Source organism: Macrosteles quadrilineatus, unplaced genomic scaffold (genome assembly GCF_028750875.1).
Source record: "Macrosteles quadrilineatus isolate MER2022 unplaced genomic scaffold, UCM_ALF_1.0 Scaffold_8__2_contigs__length_117827958, whole genome shotgun sequence".
Classification (NCBI taxonomy): Eukaryota; Metazoa; Arthropoda; class Insecta; order Hemiptera; family Cicadellidae; genus Macrosteles; species Macrosteles quadrilineatus.
Window position 1 is genome coordinate 94774607 of NW_026542601.1, and position 20264 is coordinate 94794870.

The window sequence follows — 20264 nt, forward strand, 5'->3', positions numbered from 1 at the left end:
TATTGGTTACGGAGAAAACTAAAAAAATGGTAAATTTAAAATTCCCATGTTATTCTTATGGAGAATATTGTAAAATGTTGTAGTTTGCTTGTTTATGGATATATTTTGATCAAACTTGGCAAATTTATTTATTTTATAGTAAGCTATCAATATTTTACTAAAAACACACTACTTTATTAGTTTCCTTGTAGCAGCAAACCTAGGTACTCGTTAAACCTAATGTTATTTAAATAGATCAATTGAAAATCAATTCGGCCAAATGGAAATTCGCTTAGACGGCAGGTTTGCTGCGGCGGGGGTATTATTTTCATATTTTTGTAATTGTAAAATGTGTTCCTATTCGTATTATGTGTTTCTTTTTTACTTTGACGACACTGCTTCAGCCAAAGATATCTGATGATGGCATGATAATGCCGAAACGGCCGTAACAAAAGTTACAACTCATTGAGCTGTAGAGGAAAGGTCTATTTTTAGTTACATCACAGCTCAGGGACTAAAAATGGATTTTACCTTTCGAATATAGCTGGTTTTTTCTTTCAAAAACTTACACTGCTGGACCAAAATTTGATATACGAATTTTAATAAATAATTTCCAACAGGAACAGCAGGAAACCCTATTTGAATAGCTGTAGGTTGGGTTTCCTTGTCAGTAATATTAAGATTTGTTTAATTAAGAAGATTGGTTGTCTCTTTTAAAATTGCATTAGGCCTTGGGCTTTGTGAAGAGTATTCAGAAAAGCAAGAGGTGAGCAAAAACAGTACAAGAGTGAACTGTACTGATACAATTGAGTGACAACTCTGGGACGCAAACCTTTGTCTTCGCTGCCATGGATTCATAGTCCGTTGCGCTACCGACTGAGCCAGAAACACATGTCAGATGATTCAGAATCAGAAACAGAGTACTTAGTAGGCAGTTCCAAAATTGAACTGATTTTATTAAATCAATTCCAAAATTGAAAGTATATTCTACAAAGTAGGCAGCTTTGCTGAGGTAGCCAAATGATCACTATCTAAGATACAAGGGTAATTATTTTTTAATTACCTTCAGCTAAGGAGAGGTTATGAGCAGACATAGTGTCAGGGTTGGACTTTGTCCTGTGGTGAGTCGGAGTTTGTGCTGCGGGGCCCTGCAAACATGGCAGAAATAAATTAGTAATATAGGTATTAATGTTGAAAAATAAAACACCCAGTTGGCATGTTATTCACAACTGGAAATAGTTGACAAAACCTTAGCGTCATCACTAAAATAAATTTAAAATGTTGAGGTTAAAGCTATTCTTTTTTGGTAAAGCAAAAGTTTTATACACATAAGCTGTTATAGGTTTCAAAATTTGATGTGTTTGAATGTAATGTGTTTTAAAAAGATGTTAAACCTCCATTGGTCACACCTAATTTATTAGATACAGCAACACAAAAAATTCCCACCATTTTTGAATTCTCGCCCCAAAACCGGTCTTGGCCACTGTGCTGCTTCCTTCCCTCCCCCCTCAGTTTCTAGTTTGTGATGTATCTCAAAATAAAAACGGGACCGGTTTCATTTTTATATGATATATCTTTGTTATATTTCTGTTCTATCATACAAATACCCCCACCGCAGCAAACCTGCAGACTAAGCGAATTTCCATTTGCCTGATTGGATTTAGACTAAAATGTCTCCTTAAAAATATCACATTTATTCCCTATTTAAATAGAATCAGTTTAACACATACTTAGGTTTGCTGCAACAGGGAGGGTAAAAGTGTTTTTTTTTATGTAAAATGTTAATAGTAAGAAATAAAAACATTTTCCAAATTTGGGCAAAATATGTTAATAAACAAGCACACTACAACGGTTTACTTATTCTCCATAAGAATAACATGGGAATTTTAAATTAACAATTTTTTGGAATTTTCTCCGTAACCATTAGGCGCATTATAACGCTTCAATATACTAAATTATTTGTTTTTTTAAGCTCTACAAAATAGTTTGGAAAGAAATTTCAAAATTTTATGTTTTTTGGGTCAAAAATAGGAAAAACCCATTTTTACCCCATAAAAGCCCCCATAAACCCCTGTTCCCATGGTCCGATCATGCTGGTTCGCGAACTCGTTCGAATAAACGTAGGTTTACACGTTTGTACCAAATTTCATCAAAATCGGATCATTTTTGCTCGAGTTATCGCGCTAACGGACACATATATATATATATAAATATATATATATGTATATAAATATATATATATATATATAAATATATATATATGTATATAAATATATATATATATATATAAATATATATATATATATATGAATTTGAACGGATGGTGTTTTTGGCCAGTAGGGACCTCAAAACGGAAAAAAAAAATCGGTCCTGGGTCCAGGTCTTACCATGAGTACTACGGTAATAGCTTATTCCCTATATGGGAAATTCGCTAAAATTAGGTAATTCCATTAAATATAGAAATAAATAAAACTGTTTTTACCTAGAAAAAAAAAACGTTGAGAATTTAATTTTACATACAGTGTGACAGGCATGGTCACACTGTATCTAATGGATACAGAATGTGTATGGTCTGATAAATTGTTTTTTATATGTGTAATTGAGAAATGCTTAGACAGTGTGAAATATGCATGACATCAAGAGTGTTTATAAAGTAAAATAAAAATGATGGGGAAAATATATCTCTAAAAGTACAAAAAAACCTTTAAGGAAAAATGTATACAAGAGATATAGTGCAACCGGTCATGTTAAAAATAGGTGCGACCGACAGGTGTTTAAGTATAAACAATTTCTGGATATTGATAATATAAACTTTGGAAACTCGAGGCTTCTGTGGTTTGACAACTTTATTCTCAAAATTCTTTCCTATACAAGAAGTTTTTTAAATTAAAAAATGGGAAATTTCCTGTATGGCAAAAATGTCTAACAACTTGACCCTCTAAAAGTGGGTAGATATTTTGTCAAGTGTGAGTGTTGCAGAAACCCTTAGCAAAATTAGTTTGTACAAAGAAGCTTGATACTGCCAAAACATAATAGGCAAAATGTAAAAGTAGGGCATTAACTTAAATTTATTGTTTGATTTTTAATGTTGTTGTAGCTAGTAAAAGTAAAAAAAAAACTTGTGACATAAGGTAAAAAGTTGAGAAAACATTCCAAATAGGATTTTAATACTCAAATAATCACAGAGAGAAGATTGAAAAAATTCTCAAAAGAAAAGAGCATTTCATTTAGCTAGACAAGAATAACCAAAACCAGTTGCGACAGTATAAGTCCTAAAACCAATTTTTTTTATAAGCTGCAGGAGTGCAATCTTGTGCAGTCCTATCTTGCTAACCCACTACTTACGGCAATATTAGAGTTGACAGTTCCCAAAACAGACTCGGAGTGAACCAGAAGATACTGCCTGGGAGGCAAGGGAGGAGGGGACTGGGGGGACGAGAGAGGAACAGGGTTGCGGGACGGGAGAGGCGGAGGAACATCGGGATCTGCATGCCGAGGGGAAAGTGGCTGCAAAGCACAAGCAAATTAGTACAAGCTCAACACACTAGCGGCACACGCTTGAATGGTTGATGGGATGGTTCTCGGTTAGTAGAATAATTAATGATTTGGTTGAGAAATGAGTGAAAAACTCTTAGGCCAATTGGTTGAACATTTCTAGGGTGCCAAAATCTGGTGGATTTGCTTTAATAAGTTGATTAAGTAGCCTATTTATTTTTTGAAAAGTATGCCTAGAAGAACCTGGTTTCCAGATTTTCCATGATGTGCATGATCAGTTTCAAGAATCCTGGATTTTGCTAGATACCTATTTTACTGACTATAGAAAAACATAATTAGGACCAATGCAATGACTCCTCTTATTAAAATATTTACTTGAGGTGGCGGTATATTTTTTTATTCAATAGTTTTCTTACAGAAATTTTAAATTTCACTTCTCATTATGTCAAGTTGGCCAACCACAAAGTATTTGACTTACAATAACATTTGTATAAGAATAAAATCCATTATTTAAATTAAATTGTTTTTAAGTATAATTAAAACTGTTCATCAGCGAGTATTTGTAAATAAAAAAGGAAATAAGAAAGTGTTTGAGATTTGTGCAACTATTGGTTCCAAATCTCAACAGTTTGAGTATAATGTTTTGTTCGATGTAGCATAAGTAATTTTTCTCATATAGTTTTACTTTTTTTTTATTAAGTTTTTAAATGTTATAAACAAAATGACTAAATCTTTTATCAGTCATGAGTTAATAAGAGTTATTTATGTTATTTATTAGTTCACCACCATGGATTCCCAAAAGCATTTGATAGTCACTCTCACCAATCATTAGTAGGTAGTTAAATTTAGAAGAAAGTTTTCAAAACAAATATCTAGACACAGGGAGTATTTTACAAACAGCAGCAGAAAAAAAATCAAAATAGACATCAACCATTCAAATTAAAACATCAACTCTCCTCTAACTCATAGCTAAATTTATTCATCTACTGACAAATCTAAACACTGAAACCAACACTAAAATAAATAATTTTAAAAATAAGTTAAAATAAAACATCAAACGTGAGAAATCTCAAAATGCATTTTGAATCTTACACAGAGCAAAATATCAAATTCATAAGATGCACAAAACCATCACAATATTTTGCTAATAACATTTTTCATGTAAATAAACAGAGTTTTAAAAATGTTTCCATTGCACCTAAACCTAAAGGTAACCTTTAAATAAATTTGATAAATTAAATTTTCCATTGTTTTTAATAAGTTGACAGTATCTTCTAATCTTACATTTGCCTCAACAAGTGAGCATCAAATGCCTGAGTGTGAACATACTAAACAAATCAAAGGTGAGATGATACAGCACAAGCATTAACTAAACTGACAAATTTAAGGTGGCGCTAGGACCTGAACTCGCAAGAATTTGGTTCCGTAGTTTGTCACCCCATCAATTGAGCTACTGACTTGATGGCGATTTAAAATAATTAAATGTTTTAACTTATTTTAGCAAACACATTTTAAAAATATGTAAGGGTCGTTTTTGCATATAAATCCTTAGTTCGCTTGTACAGCGCAAAAAAGGTCTTCGCCACTTATTGGTATCATTTGTGAACAGAATTACACCATTTGCAGCTCTGTAGCTGACGTGTACGCTTCGCTGTGGTTTTAACAATTTTTAAGCTATTGAGCCTCAGCTTTTAAACACTCAGCGAAACATACATGTCAGCTACAGAGATGCAAATGGTATCATTCTGTTTACAAATGATGCCAGTAAGTTACGAGGAGCTTCGTTGCGTGTACAAGAGAACTACGGATTTATAGGAAAAAAACTGCCTTTTCAAAAAAAAACCACCCTTGTATACTATTATTTACTGTAATCCAGCTACTAGGAGGTCATGAATTGTGGATATTTATAGGCATTCACTGTGGATATGATACTCCCTGGTGTGGATTAACGTCTGCACTAGTGAGTACTACGACGATCCGCAGTACTATCCTGATAATTAGACTAATTCGTTAATACCGAGGCAAAAATGCGTTTCGGATTCCACTATAAACTGTAGGTACCTTAGTTGCCATTAGCTGTATGGGCTATTAATTAACAGCTGTGTCTAAGGAATATGTCGGCCTTAGTAATTAACAAGACTACAAGATCGCGCCACTCATCCTACACTCATCTCCATTCATACTTGGCTTAAAATATCTACTTTGTATGGCCAATTATTTCATTAAAAAGAATTTAAGTATATTTATTTTTCTATTTGCTTCCATTTAGCATAAAACTAAATAGATTATTATATCAAACAATTAATTATTATAAGTAACAAATTTGTATAACTCTAACATACAGGGTGATTGAAAAGTCTGGGTACGGCTTAATATTTTGAAAAATAATAAACGTAGACCTACAAAACTTGGAATCTAGTTATAAGGCATATAAATCTATCTTAACACATATCCAGTGATCCGCTACCTCCTCAGGGGGACGGCCCGCCAGGAGTCAGAAGAAAATCTTAAATGGAAGCATAGGTCAATATGCACATCAAATTAAAGGTCTTTTTTAGTAGAATACAATGCCGCAAACCACACTTCAAAAGGTTGATCCTGCGCAAAATGACAGTTGTTCAAAGATTCATTTAATTTACATTGCTATTATACGCTTTCTCCTCAGGGGGCACAGCCCTAGGAATCGGAAGAAAATTGTTAACGTAAGAATAGGTCGATATGCACATCAAATTAAAGGTCTTCACTTTTATATTACGATGCCGTAAATTCAAGCTCAAAAGAATGCCTGAGTAAAAAATGGCAGCCGTTCAAAGATTCAAAATGGCGGATTCAAGAAATCTTTGAACATCTGCCATTTTGCGCAGGATCAACCTTTTGAAGTGCGGTTTGCGGCATTGTATTCTACCAAAAAAGACCTTTAATTTGATGTGCATATTGACCTATGCTTCCATTTAAGATTTTCTTCTGACTCCTGGCGGGCCGTCCCCCTGAGGAGGTAGCGGATCACTGGATATGTGTTAAGATAGATTTATATGCCTTATAACTAGATTCCAAGTTTTGTAGGTCTACGTTTATTATTTTTCAAAATATTAAGCCGTACCCAGACTTTTCAATCACCCTGTATGTTAGAGTTATACAAATTTGTTACTTATAATAATTAATTGTTTGATATAATAATCTATTTAGTTTTATGCTAAATGGAAGCAAATAGAAAAATAAATATACTTAAATTCCTTGTGGGACGTCCCCCTGAAGAGTTATTGAATCACTGAATATGTGTTAAAATAGAGTTTTATGCCCTGTAACTTTGTACCAAGTATTTTAGCTCTATCTGCATTATTTTTTAAAATATTAAGCCGTACCCAGACTTTTCAATCACCCTGTATGTTTATACAGGGTTAGTAAAAAGTGTGGAGACCCCCTGTTATTTTTTTAACGGCCCATATTAGAAAAACTAAACTTGGCACACCTTTATGGCATGTTATGAAGTACTTTTTTGGCATAACCGTCACTTGGTGTACATCCCCAAAATGGGGGATTTTGGGGGAAACTCAAAAATTTCAAATACAAAGACCTATCGAGTGACCCCTCATTTTGAAGGTCCTGGTAAAAGAAAACAAAAAACGCAAACTAGAGGTCTTTATCTCAATCCACTAAAAAATGGCAGCCAATTGAAATTCTCAGAAGTTGAATTTAACTTGCAGCTTTCCAAGTCTGGAGACCCCCTGTAAATTTTGTAGCGGCTCGCACTAGGAAAACTAAACTCTACACACCTTTTTGGCCTGTTATGAAGTACTTTTTAAGCCTAATAGCCACTTGCTTACCAAACCCAAAATGGGGGATTTTGGGGGAAACTCAAAAGTTTTTAATGATAAGCCCCATCAAGTGACCCCTCATTTTGAAGGTCCTGGTAAAAGAAAACTAACAACGCAAACTAGAGGTTTCTATCTCAATCCAGTAAAAAATGGAAGGTGATTGAAATCTTTAAAATCGGAAATAACTTGCAATTTTATATTGAATTGGCTGCCATATTTTACTGTGTTAAGATAGAGACCTATAGTTGTGTTTTTAGTTTCCTTTTATTATGACCTTCAAAATGAGGGGTCACTCGATGGGGCTTATCATTAAACAATTTTGAGTTTCCCCCAAAATCCCCCATTTTGGGTTTGGGAACTTATGAGAATTTCAATCGGCTGCCATTTTGTACTTAACTGAGATAGAGACCTCTAGTTTGCGTTGTTGGTTTTCTTTTACCAAGACCTTCAAAATGAGGGGTCATTCGATGGGTCTTTGTATTTGAAATTTTTTAGTTTCCCCTAAAATCCCCCATTTTGGGGATGAACACCAAGTGGTGGTTATGCCCAAAAAGTACTTCACAACATGCCATAATGGTGTGCCGAGTTTAGTTTTTCTAGTATGGGCCGTTAAAAAAATAACAGGGGGTCTCCACACTTTTTACTAACCCTGTATACTCAAGCATATTTTATATACATTTTTAAAAAATGTATATAAAAAATGTAAATTGTAAAGGATAATATAAGAGATTAACAAATAATATCCTGTAGAGCTGTATTATTCACAGTAGCCTAATATGCCTTGAGCCATTGTGTAACTTGTCACGGATGAGTTATGGTCTTCCTATCTCGAGGCTATCAAATAAATTAAACCTCCTCAAACCAAGAATGCAAAATGACCACGAGCAAAACAATCTTTACTACTCATTAGAGAAGAAATTTTATGACAATAGAGGTCATCAACTCTTGGCCACTTTATAGATTGATTAAGGTTTTTTCCCCCAATCATAAAATGATGCAATCAATAGACTGCCATATATATTAAGCCAAGACATTTTAAGTAAATCAGCCACATGAATAAAAACTTAAAATTTTTAGTCAAAGAATTATCCATCGAGTGACACCTCAGGAATATCAGTGAAAACCAGAGGTCTCTATCTCAACCTACTACGACATGCGGTCATTTTAAAATCAAAAACACATTTACGTTGCGTTGTTGAAAATGTTAAACAACCACCTTTTTTTACTAAGTAAAAGGTCTTTCAAAAGAGTTGTCACTCAATGGTACTTTGCAATTAAAAATTTTCAGGCTGCCCCAAAAATCTGTTGGGACTCCAAGAAAAGATTTTGTACAAACCAAAAAGTTATTTTTTACCATACTTAGGTGTGCAGGAATAGTTTTCCCGGTGTAATCCACTGACTCAAAAGCCATGAGGGGGCATGCATACTTTTGCCTAACCCAGTATAATCTACAGATAAAATGTATACTTAAATATGCAGGCTGAGGGTATTAGTAAATAGCTTTACTAGAGCTTAAATTAATAGTTTAAGTAATAGTAATGTGGGTATCTTAAAGAGAATATATTTATGAAGGTTAAAATATATTACAATATAATTGGATAAAACATAAAAAGGCTTAAATAGTATTTTTTTTTCATCGTACATTTTTTCAGTAAATGTTTGAAAGAGGTAAACTGACATTTAAATTAAAATATATCCATTTACTCTATTCCCAAACATTAAAAGAATCAAGAAAAACAAGGGAAAAGTGTGAGATAGTAAAGGAATGAATAGTCCCATTTAATATTTAAAGGTATGTCATGTGCGTGTTAATTGCAACCGTGTTAATGTAATTATTAATGTTTTAGGCACTATTATTGTATATGTCTTCGTGAACTAAATAAACATTGCTAATTTTAAATTCATGCTAATGTTGATTCACCTGTGGGTTTGAAACAAGTCAAGCATAAATAATTCTACTTTCGACCTCATTCGGCATAAAATTTACTAACTGAATAATTCTGATAAAAGTTAGTGGCCGTACTGGCATTGCAAACTCTAAGATACTAGTAACCTAAACAAACATCAACTCAACTCAAATTTAAAAGAAAGAAAAGTATTCCAAACTTTGATAGTATATAACTGTTAAAAACAATAATTTTGTTCTCCACCATTTTAAAATGTAAAAGCTTTGATAACTTTTTTCTATCTTCACCAGTGGCATTATTAACAGAAGAAACCCTAACTGCTTTTAAAGGAATGCATCCTACATTTCTGAAATTTTTGTGGATGTATCTCGGCATGTGGTATTATTAACGGAAGAAACCCCAACTACTTTTAAAGGAACTCATCCTACATCTCTGACATTTTTGTGGATGTATCTGCGCCAATGGCATTATCAACGACAGAAACTCAACAACTTTTAAAGGATAGCAGTCTACACCTCTAAAATTTTTGCAGATTTGTTTAAATAGGTCCCATTTGCATTCTGTGCAAATTTCAAGAAGCTAACCTCCTAGGCTGAACAATGTCCTTTTTCCAAGAATGGACAAATTCCAACATTCATGGCAATTTATACACAACAAATAAAACAACGTCTAACGCAACCCAAAGTATTCATTCTATTCATTTGATCACAATCCAATTAGAGTTGAATTTATCAATAACCAGTTGGATGCAACAGTTACATAACTAAGTGATGTCATCTGAATTGACCCATTTATTGACACTTCACTTAGACCGACATCACTAGTCTTGCACTTGCAGCTGTATGCACTTGCACTGTATACTGACGGACTGTGCCGACACAATACTTGCTTTGAGGTTATGAATAATTGTACAGAATCAATATCACTGATCATAACATAAATTAGTTGTTGCTTTGCCAATTTTTTTAGTCAAAATTCTTAATTAAATTATGAGAAATTAAAATTATGATGACAAGTTTAACATAAGTTTTAATGTTGACTTTGAGTATGAATGTAAAACACATTCCCTCTTGTAGTAAGAACTAGACGCAGGACAGATTTGCTTTTCCTTTTTCATTTGCTAAGAGGCCAAAATGTCATTTGTTCAAATTCATATACATTCCTGTAAATAGCAAGCCATTTAAGATTGATAATACACATGTATAGAACAAATAGAGATTGTAATATTGACCTTGACAGTTTGAACAACCTGTTGTTGATTTATTAGTTGCTGGGGTCTGACCTTAAAACTGAACTGCAAAAGTTTCATAGCATTAAAAGAATGATTTATTTTTAATGTACTCTTCTACATTACAATGCATACTCTTTGGGCAAAAAAATTGTCTATTTTTCAGTATGTCACTTTTTTGAATTGGCACAAAAAAATGTCGAGGAATGAAAAAGTAAATATATTTTACATCAGCCCAATCTGTTGTTAGCTCAAATGATCTTTAGAAATTCAAAATCTGGCAACAGCTCAAAAACCAGAATGGAATCTTCTACTTCATTTATTACATCTATAGTCAAACGTTTTGGTCCCCGTGAACACGATTTTAATACAACAACTTGAAGCTTTATTACAGTGTGCTATCTCTCAAGTTGCAAGCCCAAAAACAAGAAAAAATTTACATAAAATGGCCCACTCAATCTAAAAGCAGATTAATTCAGCCAACAATAAATATAAATCTCAGAGAGGGTAATCTAGTTCAAACTAGCCCTAAATGAGGAGGAAAAGATCAGAAGCACAGATAAAACACAATCTGCAAACATATAAAAGAGATGCCACAGCTTTTGTAATGGTTTACAAGCTTGTAGATTCACAACTACTGTTCCACAATCCATTGACTGTTCCAAGAATAGACTCTGCCATTAACATGTTGGTCAGAAGGTTTTCTGGGGAACAGCTAATTGTGAATGTTTACTATGTTCCATATCTTTTCTTATTTGCTGGTAAATTAATTTGAATTTTGACAAGATAAATAGGAGTTATTACTACTAAAATACCACTGTCAAAACAAACCTACAAGTTAGACAAATTAACACACTTAAGAAAGTTAATTTAAAAAGTAATGTTTAAGGAAGTACCTAAATGGGCGCATACAATACTTAGCTAAGGATAATTAACATACTAAAATGTTCATTGATAAGCTCATCATTTAAAAGTGCTGTATTGTAGGCTAACTAAAATGACTTGTACAAAACCACTGTTACACCAAACCTTGAGATTATGTTAATTATTTTCCAAAAACTTTAAGAAATAATGTTTAGGGGAGAGCGGGGCTATGCCGTACACATAAGGGAGATTCGTAGTTACATCGCAAATTACGAAGTAAAAGTAATGTAAACACAAGCAATATATAATTTAATTATTCGACTACTGATTGTATATAAACATTTTGGAACTACTGCATTTTTTAGATGTAAAAATTGGTAATTAAAAAAAAGTTACCTTGTAAGAAAGAGACCCGGGAGGTTGGGCTATTCCGTACAGTAGAAGGGGCTATACCATACAGTTCAAAAATCATTTGTTTAGGTTAGTAATATAATAGTAATGCAACAAATTATTGTACAAACACTTTTTAACTCTATATATAAATGCGAAATTCCGATCAACGCACAGCCCAAACCGCAGCACTTAGAATAAGAAGCGATTTTACAAAATTCCCAATGGGCCACGCCCCACAGAAATTCAATGTTAGCATGGAGTTTGTATAGGAAGAAAAATTTGTTTTGGGTTTTTGTTTACATGTCTGCAATTTATTTAATCATCAGCTGTTAGAGTAAAAATAAGTAAAGTTTTTTAAGGTTATTTCATACCATATAAACATCATAGTTGGGTGTCAGTGAAATTAACCTAATTTATTGTGGACTTTAGTTTTAACCACTTCATGGCTGTGAATAGTGTTAAAGAAAGTACAGTTTTTTATACAGCAATCCATCCAACACATCAACAATGCCATCTAAAGGCAAAGTTAACCGGCTTTATTCTAGGAAATATTGTGTTCATATTGACAAGGGTGACTTGTTTCAAAAGATAACCTATATTCTTACTTTCATTAAAATCCTTGCAATTTTGGATTGAAACCCCAATCAAGTTGGATTAAATGTTATACATACAAAATAAGTTTTGAACATAATATTGAATGCTTTTCCAAGACATACACAGGATATTTTTTATGCAACCGTTTAAAGTATTAAGAAAAAAGTTACAGTTCAAGAATACATTAAAAATAAATCATTAGTTTTATGCCAAGAAAGGTTTGAAATTTAGTACCCAGGTGTGACTCTAGTAGATACCTAATAAATCAAATATTATTAATATGTAAAAACTAGCTGACCCGGCGAACTTCGTATCGCCTAAGTTATAGGTTTCCCCTAAGACAGACCGATGGAAAGAAAGTACCGTTACGTTTAATTTTCAAGATGATCTCGTTCGCATCGCTCAATCACGTCCTGGTTGAAGTTCGTTCGCTACGCTCAATCACCTTTGGGTTGGAGCTCGTTCTCTACGCTCACTCACCTTTAGGTTGGAGCTCGTTCGCTTCGCTCACTTGCCTTCAGGTTAGCTCGTTCGCTACGCTAACTCGCCTCCAGGTTGAAGTTCGTTCGCTACGCTCACTCAACTTTTGGTTGCAAATTAGCTGTTGTCATAAATGTAAAAGAAATAATAGTGCTGCACCCTGTTGGTAATCCTTGTAACTTTAATGCTATTGAACATCATAGAACAGAACCAACTTGTTTAATTGAAACAGCTGTTAAGATTCATTAATTCCATTTCTCATAAGGTTAACATGGGAAACTCCAGAGCCACTGGGGCGGAGCCCTTTTAAGAATTTCGAAACGGGAAATAGTTTACGTCCGATTCGCATACCTACAGAATTTACACACCAAATTTCATAACGATCGGTGAAGTCGTTCCGGAGGAGTTTGCAGACAAACACTGTGACACGAGAATTTTATATATTAGATTTGAAGAAAACGTATATGTAGTAAACAAAAAAACCTAGACCTACAGTACATACTCTATTTGAGCGTCTGAAAACACCAAGTTCAGTCTTATTTACGATAAATTCCCTATAACATTGTGATAACACCAAACTTTAGAGATAACTTTGCAACAATGCATATTAGCTGATTGACAATGAAATAAATAAAACAGGGATAACAAAATAAGGTTGTCGCTAAACAAAGCCTTACAGTTCTGTAATATTTGGATTTCTTTGCTTGAAAAAAGCTTATTCCCAATAAGGGAAATTCGCTAAAGTACCCTAGGTATTTTTAGGATCGTTAGCTAGTTTTCTTTGAAAAACTTTCTAGAAAAACCTTTAATTTTTAAGTTTTTAAAATATTTTAAAACTTATCTAAACTGCATGGTGTGTAGGCCTAACTCCAACTAACTTTTTTATAAATACTTCAGGTGCCTAGGGCTAAGGATGCATTGAATTCCTTTAAAAAAAATTGCGTGCAACTACTTCCCAAGACTTCCAAACCTTTCCTAATTATTGTCATTATATGATTTAGAATGGAGGGTTTTCTTCAATTCAGAAAAAAGCTCTCCTAACCTGAGATACCTATCATTGTTTGTTTTCTAAATAAAAAATTACATCAGGATAAATCGTTATATCACTTATTTTAAAGGTTTTATAGTTTTTTTTTAACCCATGCTGCTTGGAAAAAATCCGATCTCTAACAATTAACCCACATAAGACTATTTTCAAAACGCATGTGTAAGAAATTTCCAAATATCCTTAGGAATACCGAGTGTAACTATTTCCAAAAACTATAACCCTTAAAAACACTTTTCAACCTTAGTTCCTACATTTATACAAAATTAAAGTAGGCCTATTTTAACTACCTGAAGAGAATTTTTACGGTGCCGATTAAAATCCATCGCGAACCTTGACGCACACGAACGTACCGCGGGCCGTAACAGAAGCGCTTCAGGCGCCGACAAACACTAGACTAATTATGACATGTAAACATTGGTGGATAATGGCAGCTAGAGTCGCGCGCACGGGTCACTAACACAACAATGATAGCGATATACACACTAACACCGCTCCACCCTGCACTGCACGATAACATTATCTGACACACTGGGCGAGTCATATCTCGAGTGCAATCACAAGTGAATTGTGTTCATTTGCGCAATTGAAATTACCTCCGTCAAAGAAAAGAAACAAAACCTGCAAGGGACTTTGGCGAAATGTCCCCGCATTTCTTTGTAAATGTCTATGAGTTCCGAGACGTGTAAATTGTTGTTAAACTATGTCTTGTGAAAAATTATTTGCTTTAACATAGCTTAACCAAGAAACAGCCTAATTAAAATAGCGATTTGAGAGATAAATGTAATCTAAAAAGTTGACGTGCGGTATTATCAAGCGGTTATCATCTTATATTGTTTTCATAAGTGTATATAAGTTAACTTATATCTTTGTTATCTATAGATATGAACATGTTTAGTGATATTTTATTTAATGTAATTTGACAATGCCTATTCCTATGTACAACTTGGTCAATGGCAATAAACTTTCTTATTCTTATTCTTATTCTTATTCTTAGAGCCATTCGAAGGTTTTTAAAGGCGACGCAATAGTACCTTTGGTAATACTACATTGCCTTTAAACAGATTGGTATCAACTGCCGTTTGACTAATTGCTGTTTAGAACAAAGGTAGAACTGAAAACGTAAACTGAAATCGTGTTTTTTGCGATTTTAGCTGTGGTTTATCGGAATATACATGTCAGCAAAACATTGAATGTATGTTTAAAGCAATTTAGAAAACACATTTAGCGTGAAAAATACACCTGAACACCCAAAAATCAGACCAGAACACCCAAAAATCATACCAGAACACCTTACCAATAAGTTAAAAAATAACATTATGAAGTTTCGTAAATTTTCGCAAGAGTCAATCCCGCAAAAAACTTTGGACGACTGAAAGACGAAAGAGCCTACAGCATACCAGCGGTCCCTCATTTAGGTTTAACCCCGAAGATTCCGGTTATAAGTAGTTTCATCCCATCTTAAAATCCAATAAAATGCAATTGCAAATTTATTTTTAGAACGATGAGGGAAGTCTGTGTACCAACAACACTGAAGTAGCCACTTACCATAGTTGTTCACTGGCAAAATATGTGTTTAAGATAAGCTAATCTGTAGGTGCGTCACCGTAATCTTTACAGTGTATTGTTCAATCGCAGATGTGTTGGCTTTTTTATTGAGTCACACTTCACTAACCGTAAGTTTACCCTACGCTTAATACGACAAAATGATTTGATCTTATTTACAAGGGTGGATTATACAAGTACAGTAGTGCTTTTGGTTTACCATGGGACAGGCAATATTTTACAAATGGATTGTTGGATTTGGTAAAATTGTTTAAAAGATTGTTAATGAACAAGAAATAAATAGAAAAGAATCCCTCTACACATACCAGACAAAACTATCTAAAATTATCTTAATCTATTCTTTCTGATCAATGACGTCATTAATGGACTATTTCAGGGGGCATAGAATATACAGGGTGTCCCGGAACTCTCTACTAATATTTTAGGGCATTGTTCCTGGGTAAGAAACATACCTAAATATCATATTTAAATTGTCCGGAAGTCCTTAGTTACTCACACAGCCGCAATTTTGTTTTTTTTTTCAGTTATTAATTTTTTTCTAAAGAATGGTTAAACATACGAAATGGAAACTTTGCACAAACATTTATGACAACTAGACAAAGCTACCAAAATATTATCACGATTTTTTAAATTCATAAAACAAAATGGCGGCCTATTAAATTTTTTGTAAAATCAAGTTTTTCAGTTTTTTAAGAAACAAAATTTGAAATGGCCACCATTTTTTTTATCGTCATATTTTTTTTAGCTTTGGCTAGTTGTAATAAATGTTTGTGCAAAGTTTCCATTTCGTATGTTTAACCATTCTTTAGAAAAAAATTAATAACTGAAAAAAAAACAAAATTGCGGCTGTGTGAGTAACTAAGGACTTCCGGACAATTTAAATATGATATTTAGGTATGTTTCTTACCCAGGAGCAATGCCCTAAAATATTGGTAGAGAGTTCCGGGACACCCTGTATATTATATTTATCCGAGATGGGGTCACTTTCATAACTTGTACAGTAAAGAAATACACCGATGAACCTTTTTACTCGTATACCAAAAATACTACTGCAAACTGCAATAGCCAATTAGCACTGTACAGTATAATGGACAAATGATTTACAGCTAAACAATTAACTCGAATATCTGACATAGTTTCAATAATATTATCATGTGCATCAAACGTGTCGCGATAGGATTCTCCATTTCCTCTAAATATCGCTGAATCAACCAATGATTCGTGTAGGTTTATTTCCGTCCTGGATGAATCAAAATGTTATATAACTGTAAATTTTAAGGATAAAGAAAATGTCGTTGTTTGGCCATATAAACACCACGTAGAGCTTATTTTCTTGCAATTATTTTGCTTATAAGGTTTTATAATTTTTCGAATTTTGGGTTCGTTTTGAGAAGGTTCAAAGTATTTAGTAAATTTTTAAGACGTTTCTTGTAGTTTGTGAATAATATTATTCTTTTATATATCATTTCCTTTTACGTTTTTGATATTCTATGGTATTTCTAGTTTTTATTTGTATTTATGTGTTCACGTCGCGTTAACACTATTTGTGCTGTCGACATGTTTGAACATAAAAGTTGCATTTATTTCAATGCTAAGCAATTGCGGGAATTCCCGTCATCAGCACCCAACGTGTTAAAATAAAAATAATGTTCTGCGAAGTGTTTTTCATGATTGGCAGTGTCCTGCTCTTAAAAGTGTGCATGTTTCTGAAAGAAATGTTGTAGTACTGGTGTTAGATGGTTTCTAATCTAGTGGTAGAGCGCGGGACTTTTCTCTTGGTGTCTGGATCAAATCATCGATTTAATATACTCAACCGGGAGTTGTTATACATCGATGGTTCAAACACCGCAAATCGCCAATTACCTTTATCTAAGTGATAATGCCGCGACCTCTAAGCCTAGCCTGAGTGATATAAAACACTCCCGGGAAAAAAACCTAGTAAAAACCCCCCTATGTACAATACCGTTTTTGAGACAGATAAAACACAAAAAATCTCATTTAAAACTCATTTCTCACGGACTAGCCGTAGCCGTAGCCGTGCTGAAGGCGGATACGCTGTACGCTGCACACCGACACAGCGGGGTTCTGAATGTTATTGATGACCTTTCCATTCTAAAGGTCAAGTCCACCATATCCACACCACACCACTTCCACACCATCAAGACGATGACGTGTTCCGTACTGTACCTTCAGAATCGAAACTTAGCTGAATTATACGCATGCAGCATCTCGTAAAGAATTGAACAATTTTTTTTTTTTTTTTTAAGAGGTTGGCGGCCTCTTTTAACCTTGCATTTGCCCGTCCACATAGACTAAGCGCCCGTGCGTGGATCGTTTACAGCAAAGCAAGGAGTGAGCCGGTACAGTACAAAGGTGAACTGTACTGATAAAATGTTATCGGCAGTGACCAGGATCCGAACCCACGACATCGCTGCCTTGGGCCCGAAGTCCGCGACGCGAACTGTCAAATTGACATCGAATATCTCATCTCGGTCTAAAGCGATTAACTTGTCAACTAAAGATATAAATATAATTATTTCATATATATATAGGACAAATGAAAATAATTTGTAACATGTTAATACAAAAAAAGTTAAGCAATAAATGAAGACCTTACAAAATTCAAACACCCGATTTTTAACTTAAATTATGGATTATTGTTAATGTGTATTATCGCGTAGTAAACGATAAAGAAGCCGTTTTTCCAATTCCTTCTACAACTATAAGCACACGATCTTAAATTAGTTTTTGCAATTTATTTTCACTAAAGGGTAACAATTGTTTGCCGTGATTGTGATAAGTTAATGGCCAACGTCTTAAAAGATTAAGTTAACTTTTTACCTTTAGTCAGTTAGGCCTTACACAGTAACATAAAATAAAAATAAATGTAGATTGAGAATTGTAGAACAATGTCCGGTATGCCAGCGTTATCTTTTATAAACCCCCTTTTCACATTTGTTTTAAATGAGCTGAACTTGTAATGCCAATTTGATCACGTTAATATTTGTAAATTAGTTTAATCCGGGATAAAAAATAAACAACACAAACAGCATTCGATACCAACACTATAGCAGATACTGAAGTTGAAATTTGTCATGACGAACAAATTGTGTACAATTTAGATAATATCAAACCAGTACATCAACTCGGACAAACGCCTTTTAGTAAACGTCACCTTACTATGTAGCCACGGCTTTACAAATGCTTTTATCATAACATAAACAGCTGTCGAGTAGGCGGCTTTATAGTGACAAGGACAAACGATGTATCACCTCATATGAATCACCTGATCGGGACAAAACAGCTGTTGAATCGTTATCATTGTTGAATTGAAAATATAATTGAGTGAATAAACTTGATCTAATAAGATCATACCACGGTGGTTTCGTTAATAATAAAATACAAATATATTGGAATTTGTTTGGATTTCTGTTTATATTTTGTTGTTATTTTGTCACCAGCAAACCAACCCGTAAGCCCATGTTATTTTTTTTTAATTTCAAATTAATTTGTCATGCTTTTTTACCCTATTTCAATTTATAAAGGGATTCTGAACATGCACAGAAAAATATATATCATTTTGTGCCAACCGCGTGTAATTCGGCCTAGTAGTATGGTCAGGCTAGCTGTCATAAGTTTTGCAGTTAGAAGTATTTAAATATATAATACAAATATAGTAGTTAAGTTATTGTAATTTATGTTTTGATTAAGTTTTATTAAATGTTTTTACCCTGGCACTAAAATTCTGACACTGATATTGGTAGTCTATATATTTTCCAACAAAGTTTTTCTTTACATTTTCTTTGCTTTACATAACACAGTTCAGCTATAAATACTACTTCTAGGAAGATATTTATTGAATTTAAATTAAAGTGTCATTGAATTAGGAATAAAGGGTTCTTCAAGTTTTAATAGACCGTCATTTTGAAGTCCATGCAATATTTGAATATTTGAAATGTTGAAATAACAGATAGCAAATATTCTGGGATACTTTTAATAACAACCACCCTGAAGTGTATACCAAGTTTGAGTAAACCCCGAAATAAAACAAAATACTGGACGATTTTTGACTTGCAGTATTTAGGTATTTATTAGTATAACCTGGTTCTGCAGAGCCCACTACACATTTTATGACACACTGAACAAAGGAATTTCTCCATAAAAATATTAAACCTTATGGATACGTTGTATATTTACTACGTCGTACATTGCCTTGTGCGCCCCACCCAGTCAAATGACAACGTAGGGCACCACTAATGTGAATACCTTGGCTAAACATACAGCCCGGTCGTCATTTACTGATAGCCCATCAACTAATGTTGTCAAGATAAAACAACACAATTCTATCAACTCTACTGCGCATTTCCGGATATTTATCTTGCTTAGAAACGAAGAAGTCATTTTGATTGGATGGAAGCCAATCAATTAGTACGATATTTTATATAATCCCGGTGTATAATATCTTCAAGATTACAGGCTATAATACTCTCGATGACGACGCATTTCCGAACATTATTTAAACTGTTGTGCAAAAAGTTAAGAACAAATAAGGCTTCATCGACTTAGGAAACCAATTAACTTACTGGTATTTAATAAACTATCTGTGTATAACATCTTAAAGATAAAATTAACGCCTCAATCCTACTTACTCAGACGCATTTCCTGATATTTAATTTGCTAACTGTTACACGATAGAGTTAGAAACGAAGAAGTCACTACAGTATCGAATTTGGAAGAGAACCAACTTAGTATAATGTCAACAATATGAAACGGCAATACCCCATCAACACTACGACACGTTTCTGAATATTTAATTGCTTGTAATAAACCAACAATTCACAGGTTGACTTTAAATGGAAACCAATAAACTAACAACTATTTAATATATTATCTGTGCT

At 33.6% G+C, this 20264-nt stretch overlaps 1 protein-coding gene across 1 annotated transcript in view; it reads right to left on the bottom strand.

The window, feature by feature from the left end:
• Window positions 1-20264, bottom strand: part of LOC129001808 (rho guanine nucleotide exchange factor 12) — a 421244-nt gene that overhangs the window by 327969 nt on the left and 73011 nt on the right. The window contains exons 7-8 of the mRNA XM_054429256.1: window positions 3325-3486; window positions 1043-1127 (exon numbers count right to left, since the gene is read on the bottom strand). Coding sequence (XP_054285231.1) covers window positions 1043-1127; window positions 3325-3486 — 247 coding nt within the window. The remainder of the gene's footprint in view (window positions 1-1042; window positions 1128-3324; window positions 3487-20264) is intronic.